Genomic DNA, 22275 nt, shown 5'->3' with positions numbered 1-22275 from the left:
TTCTGGATGGTTTATGTGTATGATATAATTCATTAAATGCGCGAAATTCTTGAATGATTTAGAATATTGGTATATGTGTATGTACATTGATGATTGAATGGCATGCGTTCAATTGCGGTAATCGTGTTAGGGTTTGGGGAGATGGTTTTAAATTCATTCCTGAAGTATAATTAGGGGAAATTACTATTGTTGGGTGTGAGAACCACTGCCGGTTGGACAAATCTATTATGTATTACTTTACATTATTGGCACTCAAGAGCGGTGACAGGGGTTGACTGATATAATTTTAAAGTGTTAGCAAGAGTACAAGTGACTTTGAATTAGTGGTCATATAATAAGGAATGAATAAATCATCTGAAATTCTGTCACAGAATATGGATTGAGGTTTGTTTACGTACAAATGTATGATAATCTGTGCATGAGTGGTTTGGGGGTCCATTAAGGCTTGTTTAAATGTGCCAAAAACCAGTAGCACTACACTACTGGTATGGCGCCCGGTGGCGCAGGGCGAGCCGCCAGGCGGAATATGTCCAAACCAGTGGCAGTGGCCATTGATCCTACTTGGCGCTTGGCGGTGCAAAATGCGCCAGGCAGTTTGCTTGAGTTTCGCCCGGTGGCGCTTTGGCAGCGCCAGGCGGATACGACTACAACTGGAAGTCATGTTCGTGATGTTGGGCTTGAAGGACTAAGTCCATAGGTGATCTGGGATGTGCTTGATTTGAGTCACGAGCGAGGAGTTCGTGTTGGGTGGACCGCATGCGGAACGTGAACGGTTTAGTTCACCGGAGGTACTCTTGTTTGGGATGAGTCAGCGAGGGAGTTCATGGAAGCACGGAAAAGTCCCATGATTAAGAGAACATAATTTGGGTGGGTTTATTTCATATTTATTTTCATCTATGTGCATAGCTCACCCTATCTATTTGTGTGTGGCGATGATCGAGTGACAACTCTATGCGCCACTAGTACGCATTTTGGCTTAAATTTGCTAGGCAAGGTCATGCATTTAAATCAGTCCATACAATTCATATTCATTTCTATCCATATATGATTATATTATCACTCAACACCTTTAAGCATATTACAAAAATTATACAATTAAAATAACACACAATTGGCATATGTTGGACTTGAACCCAAGTCCTCTCATCTCAAACAAGTACTCTCAATCATTTGAGCTAGTACTTTTTCACGTCATACTAATTAGAATTAAATGTCATAAATGCTCCCCCTACATGCCTTTATTAAATAATTATTTATTTAATTATTTAAATTTCTCGTGTCTTACAAGTAACTTCATTCACGCCATTTCTTTTTCCTCCCTCTCCATTGGATTTTTCTAATTTTCATCTTGTTTTACTTATTGAGGTACAATTTCTTTAAGTTCTACTAGTTACTTGTTGAGGTACAATTTCATCTTGCTTCTCATTCTTTATCTTAGCTCATTTCAAGTTTGACAGCTTGCACATTATTGCTTTCTTTGATTTCATTGGTTTGGTTGATAATTTTCCCTTTAATGCTTGCTTTTATAACCCAACTCACGTGTTCATTTTATTTTAGCTTTCATTGCATGTTACAATTCAACTTATCCTTTACTTTCCAAGTTTCTGTTAAGTCTATGATCATTGTTTTGCTTATAGTCCAACATTTTCCTTCCTACTTGAATTTTAATTTTCAAATTATAGCTCTTATTTTATTATTTTCAATACACTTTAAATACAATTTTAATATTTTTTTTGTTTTTACATTTTTCAATCCCCCAACCATCAACATTAAAAAAATAAAAATAAATCAACGAACTCACTGGAATCGCGTTCCTTGGACTGACTTAGGTTGACCTTTATGGTACATTAGTTAAGGGGGAAACTTAGTTTTGTTTAATGAGTCTTGTGCGACAAACAAGCCTTCTATCAAAATGACATCGTTGTCAGGGAGCACATGCCATTGTGTCTCATTTATCGATTTTCTTTCTTTCTTTTGTTTGTATAATAGTCTTTCCCTTTAAATAATCAGTTTGCATTTGGTAGTTATTTTGAGTCTCATCATGCTCAACAACAAAATTATAATATGCATTGTGATTATTATTAGCTGCCATTTTCTAAATCATATTATGGACAACCATTCCAACCATTTTTTGACCTGTGCTAGGCCCTTAATTTATAGTTTCATAATTGGATTGGACCTAAAATTTGGATTTTATTTTGTTCTTGAATAATTGTAATAGATAATCCTTGATATATATCTTTTAACTTTCGAAGATTTCATATCTTTGATATATTCTTCAAATCTTATGATTTGTAATTGAAGTAATCAACTTTTTAAATAATTGATATTGTTGATAATTTTTGATTAGTCAATAATCCACTTATTTCATTGATAATCTTCCTAAATTTATATGATTTCCACTTAATTGAAAAATATATATCCATCATTTATCTTTTCCACACTTTTATTGAATAAAACCTAAAATATCAAATAAAATTCAAAATAAAGTAACAATTAAACGTAAAAATAAAAAAAAATAAAAACATAATAATGTCAATTATCAGCGGTATCCATTATTCAAAGTGGCGAAAGTTTTAAAAATGCCTTACATGCTTGCTCTAAAGGAATAAAGATCGAAAAACTTCTCGTTCACCACGATGGTGATGAAACCCAACTTATTTACAAGAAAGTTGTTGAAGATAAATTTCAGAGAGGCATGTTATTCTTATGGACCAAATACTCGTTCCAGGTTTCATACCAATTTTTCTTCACAAATTTATTTTAAGATAAAGTATATTGTGTTCCATTACCACTTTTTACTCAACGGAAAGTTGAGGTTGCAATTAAGAATCTAGGGCTAAACAAGTTTTGTGATGTAAAAAAAATATGGATCAAAATTTGTGATGGAAATGGGTTGAGTTGGAATTGCAATGGTAAAAGAGAGCTGTATATTCAATTTGTTAGAAAATTTAGAAATAAATAGAAAATGAATTGAGGTGGGGAGTAGTGAAGTAAAAATATATAAAAAAAATGAGAGAAAAGATAATTTTGGGTGTGAGAATAAGAAAGTGTGGGACACACAACAACTGAAAAAAGTATGGTCGAATGTATCTAGGGTGGTGGCAACTAATAGTAGAAATGTCAAGATGGGTTCCAACCCGTGAGTCAACCTATCTCATCACGGGTTCGAGTCGGGTTGGGTTGAGAAAAATTAAGTTTTTTCAAAAGTGGATTGAAGTTAGGGATGGCAACGGGGCGGGGCGGGGCGGGCACGGGTTTCGCTATTCCATACCCATCCCCGTAAAAAAAAATTCATCCACATCCCCATACCCAAACCCAACGGGTATTAAACTTTTGACCCATCCCCACCGGGTAACGGGTATAATCTCGTACCCATACCCATACCCATTTTCTTACTATTTCAATATTAATTTTAATTAACTTTTATAAAATAATAAAAAAAATTATGATAAAGGAAACATAATATTATCAAATATTCAATATTAGAATGATGATTGTTTCTTCGATATTAAATACTTTAAAATAAATTATAATTGTTTACATTTTATATTATAATACCAAATAAAATTTCATGAGAACTAAAACAATTATTAAATTTGCAAACATTAATGAAACATAATTGATAAAATTTAAAAATATTTTTTAAAAAATATAAAAGAAAAACAACTATTCAAATTAAAATATATTTTAAATATTTGTTTACTTCAATCTTTTAAATTCTAATAAATCTTTTTTTTATACACTAATAAAAGTTATAATACATCATTTGATCAAAATGATACAAAGAACATAATTGATATTTTAAATGTTTGTTTACTTCAATCTTTTAAATTCTAATAAATCTCTTTTTTATACAATAATAAAAGTTATAATACATCATTTGATCAAAATGATACAAAGAACAAATAATAATCATAATAAAAGTTTAAAATAAATTATAATTGTTTACATTTTAGATTATAATACCAAATAAAATTTCTTCAGAACCAACACATTTATCAAATTTACAAACATTAATGAAACCTAGTTGATAATATTTAAAAATATTTAAAAAAAAATATATACGAAAAACAAATATTCAAATTAAAATATATTTTAAATGTTTGTTTACTTCAATCTTTTAAATTCTAATGAATCTCTTTTTTATACATTTATAAAAGTTATAATACATCATTTGATCAAAATGATGCAAAGAACAAATAATAATCATAATAAAAGTTTAAAATAAATTATAATTTTTTACATCTTAGATTATAATACCAAATAAAATTTCATGAGAACCAACACATTTATTAAATTTGCAAACATTAATGAAACCTAGTTGATAAAATTTAAAAATATCTTAAAAAAAATATAAAAGGAAAACAAATATTCAAATTAAAATATATTTGAAATGTTTGTTTACTTTAATCTTTTAAATTCTAATGAATCTCTTTTTTATACACTAATAAAAGTTATAGTACATTACTTAATCAAAATGATACAAAGAACAAATAAAAATCATAATAATAAAATTTTAACATAGATCTTGTATCTTTTGAACTTCAATTATGTTGGATGGTGATAAAAAAATATTATTGACAATTACATTAAATTTTTATATTGTAGTAAATAAAAGTTATTTATACAATTATAGTGACAAAATTACAGTATGATTGATAATGAGTTAAAAAATAAAAAATAATTAAATAAAATATATCGAAATAGTATTCTACATAATGAAAATAAACAAGAAATAAAAGTATTAAAAAAATAATAAATGTTTACAAATAATTTGAGAGACTATTGAAAGAAATCGCACAAAGTAAAACAAATGTATAATTAAGGATATGATAAGTTGAAAAATATCTTAAAGATCTAAGAAAACTTTTCAAATATCAACATATATACTCAGTAGTTGAGAAATAACAAAAAGTATTTTAGTGAAATAAAAAAGTTATTCAAATGAAACAAAAACTAATAATAAGAATAATAAGTAAATGATTTTTTTTATATTACCTAGTAAATGAAATGTTTGTGCTATTAAATACTTAAATTGAGAGTATTAAACATTTTCATGTGAAAGAAAAATATACATTAAATAAAAATATTAAAAAATAATAGAAATATTCAAATGTGAGACATAACAAAATTTAATTAACATACATATTTTTAACATAATTACATAAAAATTATGATACAGTGAAAAATATAATTGAAATGTGAATGAGTTTCATGACAAACCAAATAATTAGAATAAATAAAAAATAATATATATATATATATATATGGTTATTTAATTAATTAGGAATATTTTAATAATTTAAACGGGGACGGGTAATATGGCGGGGATATGTACATCCCCATACCCATCCCCGTACCCAATTGAAAAAGTCGGGGATTCCCCATACCCATACCCATACCCAGTCAATGCGGGGATTCCCCGTCAAAACGGGGACAGGTTCAGACAATACCCACGGGGACGAGTTTATTTGCCATCTCTAATTGAAGTCAACTCAGCTCACTTAACCCACGGGTTAAACAGGTTCGAGTCGGATTGAAAGTGGATTGACCTACTTAACCCATCACATTTTTTTACAATTTTTTTTAATTTTTTTTATAATTATTTACTACTTCTAATTATATAGGTTCACAATTTCATGTTTTTAAATGCAAGAATGTTGCTCAATAGTATTTGAATAGTTTGATGTTTAATTAATTTTGTTATCAAGTTATATACGTTGATACTTTAATCTTTAATTATTATCTTTATAATAAGTTACTCAAACAACTGTCATATAAACAAATTTTTCTAAATTAACATGACAAAAATATGTAATTTTTTCATTTATATTTTGTTGAATAGCATGACAAAAATTGTGTAATATTAGTCATGTTTTCTTGAACTATATGGATACTTTCTTGGAAACAATTCATCATATATTGGTGGTGAGTATGATGAAGATATTGATTCTTGATTTTACTATGATTGTCATCTCATAGGTTGCTTAAAATATTATTCAAATATTTGAATACTTAAAACTAAATAAATATTTTTTCTTTTTATATGGGTTGGTGAGCCAATTCACTTAACCTACCAACTCCTAGTGGGTTGAGTCAGGTTGCAAAATTCCTGACCTACCATATAATGAACCGAATTGAATTCACTCATTTTTAACTCGACTCGTGTGAGCTAACCTCTGTGAGCCGGATTGGCTCACTTTAAGACTAATAGGAGGAAAAAAAAGTTACCCGTGTAATGGTAGATGTTAATTTGTTAAAGTGGAAAAAAAAGTTTGCCCATCTCATATTTTCAACAACGTTATTGTGATTTGTTCCTCATAAATGCTTTCTTCCTATCTTTATCTCACCTGCTTTGTTATCATAGTTAAAAAAAATCTGAATGAATTCAATCATATATCTATTTCTAATAACAATTTTCATTATTTTATTTGTTTTCGGTACATTTGAGCATAATTATACTTTTATTTTATATATATATATATATATATATATATATATATATATATATATATATGAATAGAATATATAAAAGAAGAAGGAAGAATTGAATTTAAGTCTTTAAAGTTTTACAGTAACTAACACAAAAGAGAAATTTGTTATAAAATGTTTTTATATTTCAGTTATGCATGTTATTGAATAATAAATTATCACGATATCAAAAATTTTAAAAGATACTATGATTTATTATTGTTTCTTGTTGTACTGTACTTTGGAGAATAAATATTTAAAAAGTTTATCTTTTTCATATTTAAATTATGTGTAAACAGTGTATAATAATAATATAAAACATTTTTTCCTACTTCTTTATTTTTTTATATATTTTTTTTCCCATGCTTTGTTTTGTTTGTAGCGGTTAAAATAGAGGTAAAAGTGACTTTTAGGCATTTAGAAAGAAGAATTGACACTTTTTTAAGATGTTATCTTAAAAAGAACATTAGTTTCCTATTGATTCTTTTAAAGAACAAGACTTCTATGAACTTTTTTATAAAAGAATAACCAAATTCCTATGAACTTTTTCTTAAAAGAACAATTAGACTCCTATGAATTTTTTTTTAAAGGAGTAATTAGTTTTCTATGAACTTTCTACTAAAGGAGCAACTAGACCCTTATGAACTTTCTTCTAAAATAGCAAACTCTTATGAACTTTCTTCTAAATGAGCAATTAGACTTCTATGAACTTTTTATTACATGAGCAATCATACTCCTATGATTTTCTTACTAAAGGAGCAATTAGTCTCCTATAAACTTCTTACAAAAGGAGCAATAAGTTTGTTATGAACTTTCTCCTAAGAGGGCTACCAGTTTCTTAAGCAATAAAAGGAACAACTAGTCTCCCAAAAGGAGAAAATGAGCATTAGTCTTCCAAAAAGCAAGTGAGCAATCTCTTAATGTGCCCAATGGTGAGCTTTCAAAGCGCCTAAAAGAAGAAGGTGACTTATCAGAGTGTCCGAAAATGACTTACACTATTAAACAAAGGTAAAAGGAAGCTTATGATATTATAGGAATAAAGTTACAACTTTTGTAGCTTTATGTTATTTTAGACTATGACTAGGGGGTTGTGTGGTGTTAGACCCTCTTTTATGTTAAAGCTAAGAAAATTATGTAAGAATAGGCTTAAGGCCGATATAATAAAGGAGTTTAATGTTTATTAAATGTGTAACCTTTAAATATATGAAAAAAAGTCACATAATGAAAAAAAAAAAAGACATTTAATAATAGTAGTTAATAGAGAATTTTCTAAGCCAAATAACAAAAGAGAATGAAGGAGCTCGGAACACGATCAACATAAAATAACTTTGTAAAGTGAAAAAAAAAAAAACAGATCACACTTTTGAATACTCTCTGACTACGAATTTTTGCTTTCCGACTAGAATACCAATTTTATCAAAAACAATACAAAATAAATGGCATGGTAATGATGTTTTAACTTTTTTTGTTCGCAGAAAAAACAATTAAATATTAGTATGAAAACAATTTAATGGTAACAAGTTTTCTGACTAATACTTTTAAAAATCAGGTTGTGGATTGTGGTTTACCGTCAATTTTGACGCAGTATACCTACACCAGTAGTGTTTTAAAGGATACAATTAATGAGGAGGGCTCACAGCCGATCGGATTAAGAAATTACTAAAAATTGATCCAAATGACTAATAATTGATTAAATATGACAATGTTTTGGTTCATTTGAACTCTTTTAATAAATTGAATTGAAATTACTCGTTCAATTTATGGTTGATATTTTTTAATTGATTGAAATTGAACTGAATTCACATTAATTATTTAAATACTATTATAATTCTTATTATTTAATTCACGTTATGTTACGTAATGTATCTATGAGGCACAGTGGAGAAGAATTTTCCTCGTGCTTTAAATCTTTTGAAATTTTCGATGTGTGAAACAAGGCAAAACAACGTAAAGACGAGAGTGAAAACATTTTAAAGGTAACAAGTCTTTTGAATCAATACTTTTAAAGAGAAGGTTGTCCTTGGTAACATAGCGTACTTGGGATTCATTCGGATCTTTCTTTTAGGAATTGAGTAGTTCAATTCCGTCTATTAATTATATTATATATTACTTCTCCATACAAGGCAGTTGTATGTGCAAGAGGAAAAAAAATTTAATGTATCTAATTTGATTTTTGTCTCTTCGTTACATAAACATAACTCGTCAAACATTAGCTAATTTGAAAGATTCTAATTGTCAATGTAAGAGTGCTAGAAAACAAGAAAAGGCACTGATTTATTGTGAAAAAAATTTCAATGCCAATACATTTTGAAAAGGGAAAAAATATTCAAATTGAAATAACAATGTTTAAAATGTTTAAACTGCAGGAGTTGAACAAATAGAGATTGCTCCAGAGTTCATTCATGCATTTGTTACATCACACCACCAATAGACCCTCCTCTCTCAACACTTTCTCCAATCTTTTCTCAAGCATTCCTTATCCTATTGCTAGTTCTTGCTAATAATTTCTTTTTCATAGCATAAAAAGTTCTTAGCAGCTATTAGTAGTACTGTTGAATCACGGTGATTGAAAGAGGCAATGAAGGATCCACATTGGGAGCAGGCTATGAAACTTCAAATTCAAGCTCTTTAGGATAACCAACTTAGATTATTACTCCTCTCCCTCTTAGTAAAAACGAAAATTCCTTACCAATAGATTTTTTAAATCAAGTGTAATTCTGATGGCTTTATGGAACGAAGGCTAGATTAGTTATTGTGGGAAACAACCAAATTGAGGATCAATATTTTCATGAAACCTTGGGAGAATGGTAAGCATGCACGCTTTTCTCTCTATGATTGTTGCAAAAGATTGGAATATTATTTATCAATTGGATGTTTATATGTTTTTCTTAATGGAGATATTGAGGGTGAAGTTTGTATTCACTTTCCTCCTAATTTTTTCTATTGGGTCTCCATGATCTGCTTGCAAGTTATTTTGTTCTCTTTATGGTCTCAATAGTTTCTGTTAAATTTGTTTACCAAACTTCGTAACTCTCTCTTAAGTTTTGAGTTTCAAATTTGTTCACCTTTACTCAAGATCACAACTTCGCTGTTGTTCTTATCTATGTTGATGATATCCTTTTACTTGGCAATAACATTTATGTTTGTGATCAAGTTGAACTTCATTTGCAGTGTTGGTTCAAAATGAAAGACGTTCAACCTTCAATACTTTCTAGGTATTTAACTTGCTCATAGTTCCTCTAGTCTATTTGATGCGATCATATTCAGGAAAGAATACGATCATTTCTAAATTTGAATCTTCTAGAGAGACAACAAAAATAAATAAGAGAAGAACGCGAAATAAGACAAGGATAGAGGACACCAATATCTAGCAGATTGATAAATCAAGTGAAGATTCACCACAAAAATGTTATAATCTTTGATAAGAGCATGATACCTAAGCCAAGGACAAAGAGAATATTTTCTTTAATGAAATAAAATTCAATATATGACTAAGTTTCTACATCAGATTTTGGTACCTCTATATATAGGCACATAACCTGGAAACTCTACAATAAGGTCTAAGCCCAAAAACATAAAAACATAAATTAATTTATAAAAGAAAGTCCAAAATCATAAAAATATAACTAATTTTTAAAAGAAAACTCAAACTCCAAAAACATAAACTAATTATCCTTCAAATATGCTCTAAGTCATGATCTTCATATTCTTTGAATATCCTTATAGCATCAAGAGCCTTGAATAGATTTGTTTTTCCAATCTTTTGCTCCTTGCCCTTGTCATAGGTCCTTTGAATTGTAAAGGTTCATCTTTAGGTTCATGTATGGAATCTAGGGATAGTCCTCTATCATTCCCTCCTTCTTGAAGTGAAGTTGTCCCCAAATTTGAGCCTACATCAAATGGAGACAAGTCATTAATATTGAAACTAGAAATTACCCCATAATCTTTAGGTAGATCAACAACATAAGCATTGTCATTGATTATTTCAAGAACTTGAAATGGTTCATCTCCTCCTGGTAAAAGTTTATATTTCCTTTTAGAAGGAAATCTCTCCTTCCTAAAGTGAATCCACACCCAATCGTCAGTTTCAAATTTGATCTTCTTTTCTATTTGGGCCTTTACCTCTTTATGCAAGTTCCTGACAAAAGTTGTTTTGGAAGGTCCATCTTTGTTCGACATAGAATCAATATCATGTAAAGGTAACAAATGTAATGGAGTTAAAAGATTAAAGTCATATATTGCCTCAAAAGGAGACATTTGAGTAGTAGAATGAACCACAATATTGCAAGTAAACTCCACATGAGGTAACCACTCCTCTCAAGTTTTCAATTTTTGTTTACAAAACATCTAAGGAGTTGTGAAAGAGTTATCACTTATGTTTGTCCATCTATTTGAGGATGACAAGTTGTAGAGAAGAAAAACTTTGTACCTAACTTACCCCACGAGACCTTCCAAAGATAACTAACAAACTTGACATCCCTATCTGATACAATGCTCCTTGGAATGTCATGTAATCCTACCACTTCTTTGAAAAATAAATTGGCCACATGATTGACATCATCAATCTTGTGGCAAGGAATGAAGTGGGTCATCTTTATGAACCTTATAGTAATATTGTTGATGGCTATACCATCAGTGCACATCCTCCATGATCCATCTTTCTAAGGTACTAGAATTACTGGCATAACACATGATGTAATATCCTAGCCGGATATTACTAATTTAAATAAAATAAAAATAATACGAAAAAAATGAATAGACAATTAATAAGTCTTCTTTCCCAAAGTGCATGAAGATTTCAAATTTATTCAATGCATATAAGTTCAAAAATTTAAACTAACATCAATGGTTTTAAGTTTACAAATCATAAAAAAAACATAATATCTAAAATCCACAAAACAGTAGTAAAATATCCTCTAGATTTTTCCCATGCTAGCACCGTTCCGGCTCTACGCATCACTAGTACCACCTGAAATATCCTCTGGTCCCCTGTAACAAGTTACATGATCATCGCCAACCACAAGTAGATAGGATGAACTTATAGAATAAACAAATAATAACTTTATAATGTAAAAACACACCCGTTGGAGAACCTCCACCCCCTAATACTAGAAATCATGGCCACCACCATGTACATCCATGTTCTACACACTCTGATGATAACCTTAAAATAACCCTTGCTACCACAAGCTATAACTCGTGGTTCCACCTCTACAAGCCACCACTTGTAGATTACACGTGCAAAACTATCATATTACGAACTACCATCTATAACGCTAGGTGGAGCTCCCTAATACGAACCACAATTCGTATTCTTAACATAAGATTCGCAACATCATCGACCACCACTCGTGATTGCCAATTAGGTGAAGCCAAACCATACGAGCCACAACTCGCATGCTCACACCAGATTTCTCATATCACCAGGCCATAGCCCTCGTCCCTTGTGTTATCGCCTGGCGTTGCCTAAGCGTCGCCAAGGGAAAGTGTGTTGTACACCGCCTAGCGGAAGTCACAGGCAGCCAAGCACCATGCATCCCAGAAGTCTCTAGTTTTTCAAGTATCGCCTAGCGGGACCATCCACACCACTAGGTGCCACGCGTCCTAGTGGCCACTTTTTTGGCTGTTATTGCCTAGTGTAACCATCTTACCACCCAACGCTGTGTGTTCCAAGACTTTCCTGGTTCCTCCTATCGCCTAGCAACTCACCTCTTGCCGTTAGGCGCCACACCAGTAGCGTCAATGCTACTGGTTTTTGGCACTTTAAGGCAAGTTCCCATGAACCTAATCCCCCACACACAATCTAGAACAATTGACTGCACTCCATGGCACCACCACAGAACTCAAACCTCAGTTATGCATTTACATATCTATACCAATATATATATATATATATATATATATATATATATATATATATATATATATATATATATATATATATATATATAAGAAAGAAGGAGTGAGGAATCATTAATGTCTAATTTTATTTATTGTTTTATTTAATTGTTCTTTCATATGTTAGTGATTCAATTCTCATTTCATGTGTGATGAACTGGTGAATCATCTATTGCATTTATAACTTGAGTTAGACAAAAGCTAATTCAATTTATAGATCCAATAGAGTAATTAAGGTTGTTAGGAGGCATACATGTCCTTATATGACTTAATTGGTGTAAAGAGTCTTAATCATTAATGTAAAGAGTTCATTCTTCAGGAGTAGATAAATTACACTGAGTTTAATTATCTTTAGGTCCTAGTGTCCCAGACATGGGCCTAGGATTACATTAGTGTACTTCAAGGAAAGTGAATGAACTTTGTTAATCCAATGAAACAATAATTGTGTATAAAAATAAAGTAGTGAACCCCAATCCCAACACGTTTTATACACTTGAATTAATTGGTGCTAAATAAGAGTTCTAGTTCACCATCACTTTAAAATCAAACTTCAATAATCACAAATTAAAATAGTATCACGAGTTTTGATAAAATTTTATGAAATCCCCATGGATATGACACTTGGTACTACAATTAAACCAGTGCACTTGTTAGTGTGATTGATCCTGAACCAGGACGTCATCATGAAGGCTATCCAAGAATGGCTTATCCCTAAAAATTTAAGTGATGCTATGAGCTTTCATAGCCTAGCTAGTTTCTATAGAATATTTGTAAAAAAATTTAGCACGTTGGGAGCTCTTTTAAATGAAATTGATAAAAAGAATTTTAAATTTAAATGGGAAGAAAGACAAGAAAAATCTTTTATTGCCCTTAAGCATGAGTTGACTAATGATCTCATTCTTGCATTATTTTAGTGAGAAGTTAAATGGGACTATCATAAATCACCTCACTTATGATAAGGAATATTACAAACTTAACACTATTTTTTACCTAAAGAATTTGTGATTCACAAGGAAAATTAGACAAAATACATGCTAAATAGGTTGGATTTCTAAAATAATTTTCATGTCATAAAACATAAAAATGAAAATGAAAATGCATAAAAATGCAATTGGAATTCTTTAAGTAATTATTTAAGCTAAATAAGCTCACAGTTAGTTAAAGCCATAACTTTATATTTTGTTTACACAGTGTATCTTGCTATTACATTTTGATTCTTCCTCCTCCAAGAAATTAAATTATCACTGATGAAGAAACAAGAGTTTAGCCCGGAATATAATAATCATTTTCCAGAAAAAACTTTTAATATACTTTGATATAATAATGACAACAGTGGGATGATCTGAGCAATCCAGAAAGGTGTCCCAGGAAACATATTTTAACTAACGCCTCCCCTTTCAAAATTACGTAACCCAAAAACGTTACAAATTGAGCACTCTGAGAGGTTTTCGGATTAAGCCGTCCAAAAGGTAAAAGGAAAAAATTAGATCACCTGCAACAGTGCGGAGGTTTCAGAAAAAAAAATGAAAAATTTGTTGGAGAAGTTGCAGAGGATTCCCACAAGAGAACGTATTCAGGGGCGACAAAGAGGTGTGGCGGCGACGTGGATGTTGCACTGCAGCAGAGGGGTGCAGAGGAGAAGTGACAACCAGCAGAAAATGTAGGAGGAAGAACTAGGGTTGGAGATTAAGACATTACTCTTTTTGCTATTAGTATACGGTGCTGGTAGTAGTTATGAGGGTACAGGAAGAAGTTATACGTAATGTTGTTGACTATCTCCATCATTTGTTGAATCGAAGTAAAGTTGGTCAGTATAACATGCTTAACAGGCTCAAGCGTAGGATTACAACGAATGTTATTTTATGGGAAAAAAAAAGTGCAGGTTTGAACTGTTTATATAAATAGAGAGAAGAGAAGTTTAAGAAAATAAATATGGATGATTTATTTATTATTTCACAAGCACAAACATTTCCCATAAAAATACACATACACAGCAAAATTTGTCCTTAAACTTCTCTCTGGCTAGTGTACCTTTTCCGAGAAGCACTACTAACACACACACCCTCTAACACTTATTTCAAATACACACTCTACTATTGTTAAAAATTTATTGGAAACTACAAAATCTTGTCAAGTTTATTAAATAGAGTGGTAACTCGTGGAGTTCTGATTTCCAATAAATTTTAGTTAATAATAAAGAGTGTCCAACAGTGTGTGTTCACTAGCATTTCTCATACCTATAATAATACAAACTTTTGGCTTCAAGAATCAGCAAGTTCTATAAGTTGATTGACCACGTTTGGATCTGCAAGGGTACTTGTATCTCCAAGTTCATCCAACTGCCTGGAAGCAATCTTTCTCAGAATTCTTCGCATTATCTTTCCACTCCTTGTTTTTGGGAGGCCAGGTGCCCAATGGATTTTGTCAGGTGCTGCAAAGGCTCCTATCTGAAATGTTAAAGAAAAGCATGTGATCATTCATTTATAAAATATTCATACAAATTTTGTAAATATAGAGGTTCACAACCATATTGCGAGATGATAAAATTCCTATAAACATTTTAAACAACTGACAACACTACAAGGAGTTCAAATGGATGTAACTCTTAGAAAGTGAATTCGTTCAACTCTACCTATCATCAAACCAGCTTGTAAGATAAAAATGTGTCAGTTTAGTCCTAACTTTTCAAAAAGTGTCTTAATCAGTTTTCTTTCAGACAAAAATTACTAAAGCCGTTAATTTAATTCATGACTTTTACCACTATATTTTAATATAAATATCAATACTTAATTTTGTAAGTCATTTTAAATATCAATACCGTTAAATTTGTTAATAATTTTTTGTTGAAGAGAACCTAATTGAGGCATCTTTTCAAAAGTTGAGACTCAATTAACACATTTTTAAAAGCGAGTATCAAAGTAACACATCTAAATAAAAGTGGGTAGCATTCGATAAATTAAACCTATAATTTATCTATATCTATATTATAGCAAGACACAGTGGTTCATGTTGTCAGTTTGAAGTACGGACCTGCTTTCGGACAATGAGTATGAGGTCCTTCCGTAGTTCCTCACTGTAAGGAACGCCGTCCACCACTGTAACAAATGCATAGATACCCTGTCCTTTCACCTACAGTAGTGACGGTAGTGGATTCAAGTACAGCAGCAATCATTTAGCATGCTATGCAGAAACTGAACTTAATTTCTTTCATACAAAAACATACTTTATGACCAGCACACAGAAAGAATATGATAAATTCAATACATACCGCATGCTCAACACCAACCACAGCAGCCTCTGCACATTTAGGATGTGAAACTAGTGCTGATTCCACTTCTGCTGTGCCAATCCGATGACCACTGCATATAACACGATTATATGAGACTAGGACACCAAAAAGATTGGAACATCATGGAAGATAGACCTGTCTATTTATGTTTTCGTGATTATATCTATAAAGAAAATTGTAAGATTGAGGAATCAGAAAGAGCTTTCATAATTGAAAGCATACCTGACATTGATGACATCATCAACTCTTCCAGTGAGCCAATGGTATCCATCTTTATCCCTGAAACAAAGTTAAGGGCATATTATAATCATCAAACACATTGTCTCGTGTTGTGGTGGTGTTTCCTGATTTGAGTTAAAACTACAGAAATTTAATTCACACAGGCTAAATTCAAATTCAAAGATTATTAGACTAGAATCGTGGAAACTGGCATGTAATGCAACCAAAACACTAACCTGCTGCAACCATCACCACTGAAATAGTATCCCGCAAATGGCTTGAAATATGTTGTTTCATATCTTTCATGATCGCCAAAAAGAGTTCTGAAAGCTCCAGGCCACGATTTCTTAACGCACAAATATCCACTGCACTCGCCTTCTATTTCAACACCATTCTCATCTACTATGACAGGCTACAGTTACAAATAAATTAGTCAGTGATGAAGGCAAATGGAAACAGTCATATGGAAGTAAAAAAAGAGTACATTAAATCACAAAAGGAACACTTAAGGTCAGCATAGAATACCTGAACTCCAAAGAAAGGGAAGGTTGCAGAACCGGGTTTCTGGGGCCAAGCACCCGGTAGTGGAGTTATCTGTAAGCCACAGAAAAAAAATTAGACCCAAAGACCAAGGTGCGCAGACATGATAAGCATATCTGTCGTGTGTAGAGAGGGTCGGATTGGACGCGAATAATGTCTATCCGCACCCAATTCATTATCCACAGGTATCTATTATCCGTGGCTACCAACTATCCGTCTCGGATACCTGAAAGGCACAGGTAATTTTGTGTGTGTGTCTGTGTGCACAATCCAAATCTCCATTATCACTTTAGCTGTAAACATGTGGTACGCAACAAATCTATTGAATTTGTGACTAAAGAAATGAGCCTATCTATGTTCATTGCCAGCCATTAGGACCAAATTTAGCAGATAATCATTGGAAACTACAATACCATGAAGCCACCCGTTTCTGTTTGCCACCAAGTGTCAGAGATAGGGCACCTTGAATCTCCAATTACGTTGTAAAACCACCTCCACGCACTTGGATTTATGGGCTCACCTACACTTCCTAGGACTCGTAAAGATTTCCTTGAGTAGCGAGTAACAAACTGCACAGATTACATTGATTTGAATGAACAATAATTAAATTAAGAACCAATGGAAGTCTGCACACTCTTAGATCACAGTTCCCTTGTTCTATCAATATGTTCAGATATTATAGTCCGAACTTTATTCAAAATATCAATATAAACTAACAGTTATATTCCTATACGAGAAGCAAAGATGTCAATTTTAAATGGTGATTCATATAAGCTTCTTTTGCTTGAAGATTTATAATAAATAATCTTGAATAACCGATGAGCTACTTGGTTTGAGAAAACATTTTTGTTTTCATGAATGGCTACAAAATAGTTATTAGGTTTTTGTTTTCTGTAAGATGTGCAATGGAAACAATATAAACAAGATTTTCTCAACACAACACTTTACTTCTTTTAACATTGCAACGAGACTACGTTTTTACAACCTTAAAACTAAAACTAATTTGAGGTATGTCTAGAGTAGAGCCAAAAGAGATGAGACATGCTGGATTGTGTGTGTACACAAAAAACATTCATTCATAGTCAAATTAATTTTCATAGAGAAAAACTAACATAGGTAATCACGAGATATCTTACCCCATCACCATCACGCATGAGGGACCGCACCAGTGTGGGGGCAGTGTAGAATATTGTCACTTTATATTTGTCAACAATGTCCCAACATCGACCAGCATCAGGATAATTAGGAGCCTGCATTCAGGTTAATATCAGATTTGAAATGGAGTATTTCTTAGCAACTCATTGTAATTTTCTATCTATGAACTCAACCTGCACCAACACTACAATATTTGCGGAGATCACCTCACTTCTATTTACAAAGCAAGTAAATGTATGTGTGTAGTTTGCCAAGACAATTAGTGTATCTCCAAAGCTCAGTATGATGGAATCAAAATAGCAATAAATGTAATCACAGCCAAGACAACAAACTGATCAGGCATTAATTATTGACCTCTTGCTCATGTGGGCCTTAAACTTCTTTCTGTCAACTATTGCTACATGAAGTGGTCACTTTAAAAAGCATTTTAGCTGCTCATTTTTGCTTTTGCTGTTCAGTAACAATTCTGCGAGCTAAACAAATAACACAATCGGTACTTTTGTTTTTCAGAATTGTTAACAGCAAGCAACGACCAAAAAAAATTTCCCACTGCTTGGGGTTGGCTACTTTATCAAAGAATATCATTGAGCCCAAGTCTTCGGAGATGAAATTTGATCCAAAGTCTGAACTGGTTTTACTAAGTTTTTCTTGATTTTTCTGATTAATTGTATGCTAATTTGTATTTCTTCAGCTGGGCTTCAATCATTCTTCTTCTCACATGGTCAAACCATTTTCAGAATTCTTAAATTGTAGAAATATATTAATAATTTATGGTTGAATTGGTCTTTTTGGTTCCGCTGATAACATGTCACTTCGATACATTTGCTCTAGCTCTGCCACGAATATAAATAAATAACAGTGTTTCAAGAAAAAAATTTATTACCCCTTCATACACAATAACAGATGCACCATTGAGCATGGGTCCATAAGTGACATAGCTATGCCCAGTAATCCAACCACAATCTGCCGTACACCTGTAGTCAGAGTATAAGGCATTTACCTAACCGTAGCGAACCCGATTCATCAAGAACATGTCAAAGATAAACAGGGTAGAAGAAAATGCTTCTGGGGATACCAGTAGATGTCAGACTGCTTGTAGTCAAATGCATACTTGAATGTTGTTGCAGTGTACACCATGTAACCACCAGTTGTATGCAAGACACCCTTTTAGGAACATAAACATTAGAAAGCAGCAGCCTCAAGTAAAGAAAGGAAGAAAAAAGAAACATGACTTAGTCTACAGCAGTAACAGCACACAAATACCTTAGGCTTGCCTGTACTCCCACTTGTATAGAGTAGAAAAAGTGGATCCTCGGCATCAACCCACTCCACTGGACAACTAGTTGGATACTGAGGAACGACATCCTGCAAAACCAGTCAAAGATAGCAAAAAAAATGTTCAAAATAAGAATGAAATTTACATAATCGTGGATATTGAAAACTTATTTAGCACAGCTAAACAGAAATGCAAGACTTATAGCAACCTTATCATCAGAAACAGATTAATCTGTTCGAAATAACGGAAGAAATTCAGACTGAAACAATTATGTAACTAATTATTTGCAATGGCATGTAGAAATTTGCAGAGTACTGAAAATAGAACCATGATTCTACACTTAGTTAATCATGTGAGAATATATATATATATATATATATATATATATATATATATATATATATATATATATATATATATATATAACATAAATGGGGATTTTATATACCAACCTGCCACCATACATCACGCCCATCCTCCCATTTGGTATCTTCTCTCTTCGTTGCCCATGAGTTTTCATAAACTAAGCATTTATCTGTTGAGACCGGGAAAAAAAGCAAGAGAATAAGATCAAGGAATATAATAAAGGGACAATTGAACCAGAGATTATGGATGTAGCATATACATGTTCACAAACCCTAAAGATAATTCTCTTGCTCAGTTCAGTTGCAAATGTCTCTTACATTGGGAAACAGGTCAAGAGGACAGACAAGAAGTGCTAAATACCAGAATCCCTCTCTCCACCCTACCCTACATGCTCATGCACCTTATTTCTCTCTTAATATATGTAGACAGCCAGTATGGTAAATAATTACAGAGTATAGTGTATCCTTCATCCTCCTCCATCTCTCCTCCCCGTGCCTGATCCAATGTGATGATGGTCCTTCTACTCTTTCTATCATATACCTAAGTAATTTTGGTGCACAGGATTTCCATCCACAACCATAAAGGGAGAAGTCTTACAACACCCCAGCCTACTTTATTTGTTCATATCAATATAAGTGAAGTCAGCTTGGATTGGTCATTGTAAATGAAATTAAAAACAGTCACTTATTTCAATGTGCTAGTTTTCATCATATGACATTCTCAAACTATCAAATAAACCTGTGAAGAAAGCCTACTCCCAAAAGCCTGGCTGCTAAGAGGGGAGAGCGACTTCTTTAATTATTATTTGTGTCTCACGCCCAACTGATATAGAACACACTTGTCACAAATTTAATATCACATAATAAAAGTCAAAGGGAAGAGACATGAACAACACCCGCAATGATATGTTTATTGACAAACTAGAAAAAGTTAAAATACAGTACTTGTTTTATTCAATGTGTTTGACCTATTAAGCTCCACTTTTGTCACCAATCATAAACTTCGTATTGCTATTCTGTGTGTGTGTGTTTGTGTGTCTACACATTAATGTCAGAATTTTAATCAGCAAAGCAGAATTGGTCAATATTCCAGTGATTATACAACTGAAATATTAAACAAATTAAGATATTCTCACCAATAGGAACTCCATTTTTGGCTGAATCCTTGATTGCAACATCAACAATATCTTTCAGATGGAGAACCTTAGGGCCCCTTTTAACAGCATTGCAAGTAATTACAACTTTTGGTTTACAATCAATGATTCTCTGGGCAAGTGCTTCTGCAGAAAAACCAGCAAATACAACCTGACCAGATGAAAATAACTAACTATTAACTCAAAGGCAAGTCAAACATATTAAGTCATCTAGCAGTTTAACACGAGTAAACAAGAAATGGCGGACAAGGAAAATGTCTTTAAGTTCTTGTTGATACCGAATGAACAGCACCAATCCGGGCACAGGCAAGCATTGCGATGGGGAGCTCCATAAGCATAGGCAAATAAATAATTACAGCATCTCCCTTTTTCACACCATTATCCTTCAGATAGTTAGCAAGCTGAAACAATAAAAATATTCAATTATTTGACCACTTTACATTGAGTCTTCACAATTCAAAAACAAAAAATGTTACCACCTAAACTTGAGGAACTTGACTATCCTCGTTGTATGCAGACAGAGGAAAGTCGGAACAAACCTGGCAAACCTGTTGCAGAAGCTGAGTGTATGTCAAAGTATCATCCAAGCCAGGTTCATTGCCTTCCCAGTAAATGGCTACCTTGTCACCAAGTCCAGCTTCAACATTTCTATCCAAGCAATTATAACAGATGTTGGTGATGCCACCCTTGAACCACTGAAGCAATGAAAGAGAAAACGGACAAACAACACAAGGTACAACCACACTCAGTCTCTGAACAAACACTATCGGAAGGAAAAACAAAAGCAAAGGCAAAAACAAGATCCAAACTGGATAATTGAAACAGATCAATTACCTCAATCTTGATATTCCCTTTCCTTACATCAAAATTTTCATCACATACTTTATGGCCCCATTTTTGTTTCCAATAAAACTCTTCCGCAATCTCAGACCAGAACCCAGCAGGGTCCTCAATGGATCTCTTGTACATCTTCAGATACTGATGGATCACAAATCACAGACACATTAAAAAATCAATTTCTACAAAATCTTGCGCAAAGACTTAATACAAAAAAAAAAAAAAAAAAAAAAAAAAAAAAAAAAAACATGTTTTTCTCTTCATTCGTTGTTAAGTCAAAACCATTGAACCCCAGAATACATTCATAAGCTGCAATATAAAATTGAACACCGATCAGTGTAAACACTATGAAACCTGTTCTGGGGACTGAATATTAGCTTGGCTAGCAAATTCCTCACTAGGAAGAACGAAATCATCCTCTTCAGTGGCGAGAGAATCACCAAGTACAACAGCATTCAAGTGTGATATGTGACCTGCACCCGATGGCATGAGCTTCATTGATTCCACATGGCGCAGGTAATTGTTGGTCCTGATATTAGAAGCCATAGTAGTGGATATTTTCCACTTTTTTCTCTTGCAATTCCAAAACAGAGTAAGAGAAGAACAAGGGTTGTTAAGAGAGTGGTCCAACGTAATTGGGTGAAGAGGGTCACGGAGTAATCCACCCAGATGAACAGAGACCGAGTTGCGGGACAGAGGAATCATTCTGGCCTAGTTGTAAAACAGATATATACGATTATAATTAATAAAGAATAACTCAAGAGCAACACAATCAATCACTGTGCACCTTCAAATCATTAAAATTTCATTCCAAACCAATCAAAAGTAATTATTTTAATAATTTAAAATAATTATTATAAAGTTTAGCGAATTTATTCTGCAAAATTATTTCATATTGTCGATATAACTTTGCGTTTGTTTGGGTTGATCTATTGTGCATTGACAAAGGGAAACCTTTCATCTGGAAAATCAGATTTGTTGGAAGAAAAAAACATGAAACAATATTGGATTTTCAACACCTTCCCATGGTAAAAGAAAGATATTTTTTTACTAATTCACCTTTTTCAC

At 32.4% G+C, this 22275-nt stretch overlaps 1 protein-coding gene across 1 annotated transcript; it reads right to left on the bottom strand.

The window, feature by feature from the left end:
- Positions 1-14289: 14289 nt before the first annotated feature.
- On the bottom strand, positions 14290-21929 carry ACS (acetyl-CoA synthetase). Its single transcript, XM_028071565.2, has 17 exons — positions 21562-21929; positions 21205-21348; positions 20910-21065; positions 20649-20771; positions 20353-20521; positions 19304-19386; positions 18839-18940; positions 18651-18739; positions 18459-18549; positions 17557-17670; positions 16834-16989; positions 16406-16474; positions 16117-16292; positions 15884-15940; positions 15641-15731; positions 15403-15501; positions 14290-14819 (listed from the first exon to the last, which is right to left on the bottom strand). Exons 1-17 carry the CDS (start codon positions 21910-21912, stop codon positions 14634-14636), a joined length of 2256 nt encoding a protein of 751 aa, XP_027927366.2. The 5' UTR covers positions 21913-21929; the 3' UTR covers positions 14290-14633.
- Positions 21930-22275: the final 346 nt, after the last annotated feature.

This window comes from Vigna unguiculata, chromosome 1, assembly GCF_037176805.1.
Source record: "Vigna unguiculata cultivar grain cowpea cultivar isolate G323 ecotype 2 chromosome 1, ASM3717680v1, whole genome shotgun sequence".
NCBI lineage: Eukaryota > Viridiplantae > Streptophyta > Magnoliopsida > Fabales > Fabaceae > Vigna > Vigna unguiculata.
This window is presented reverse-complemented; position numbering and strand designations above follow the sequence as displayed.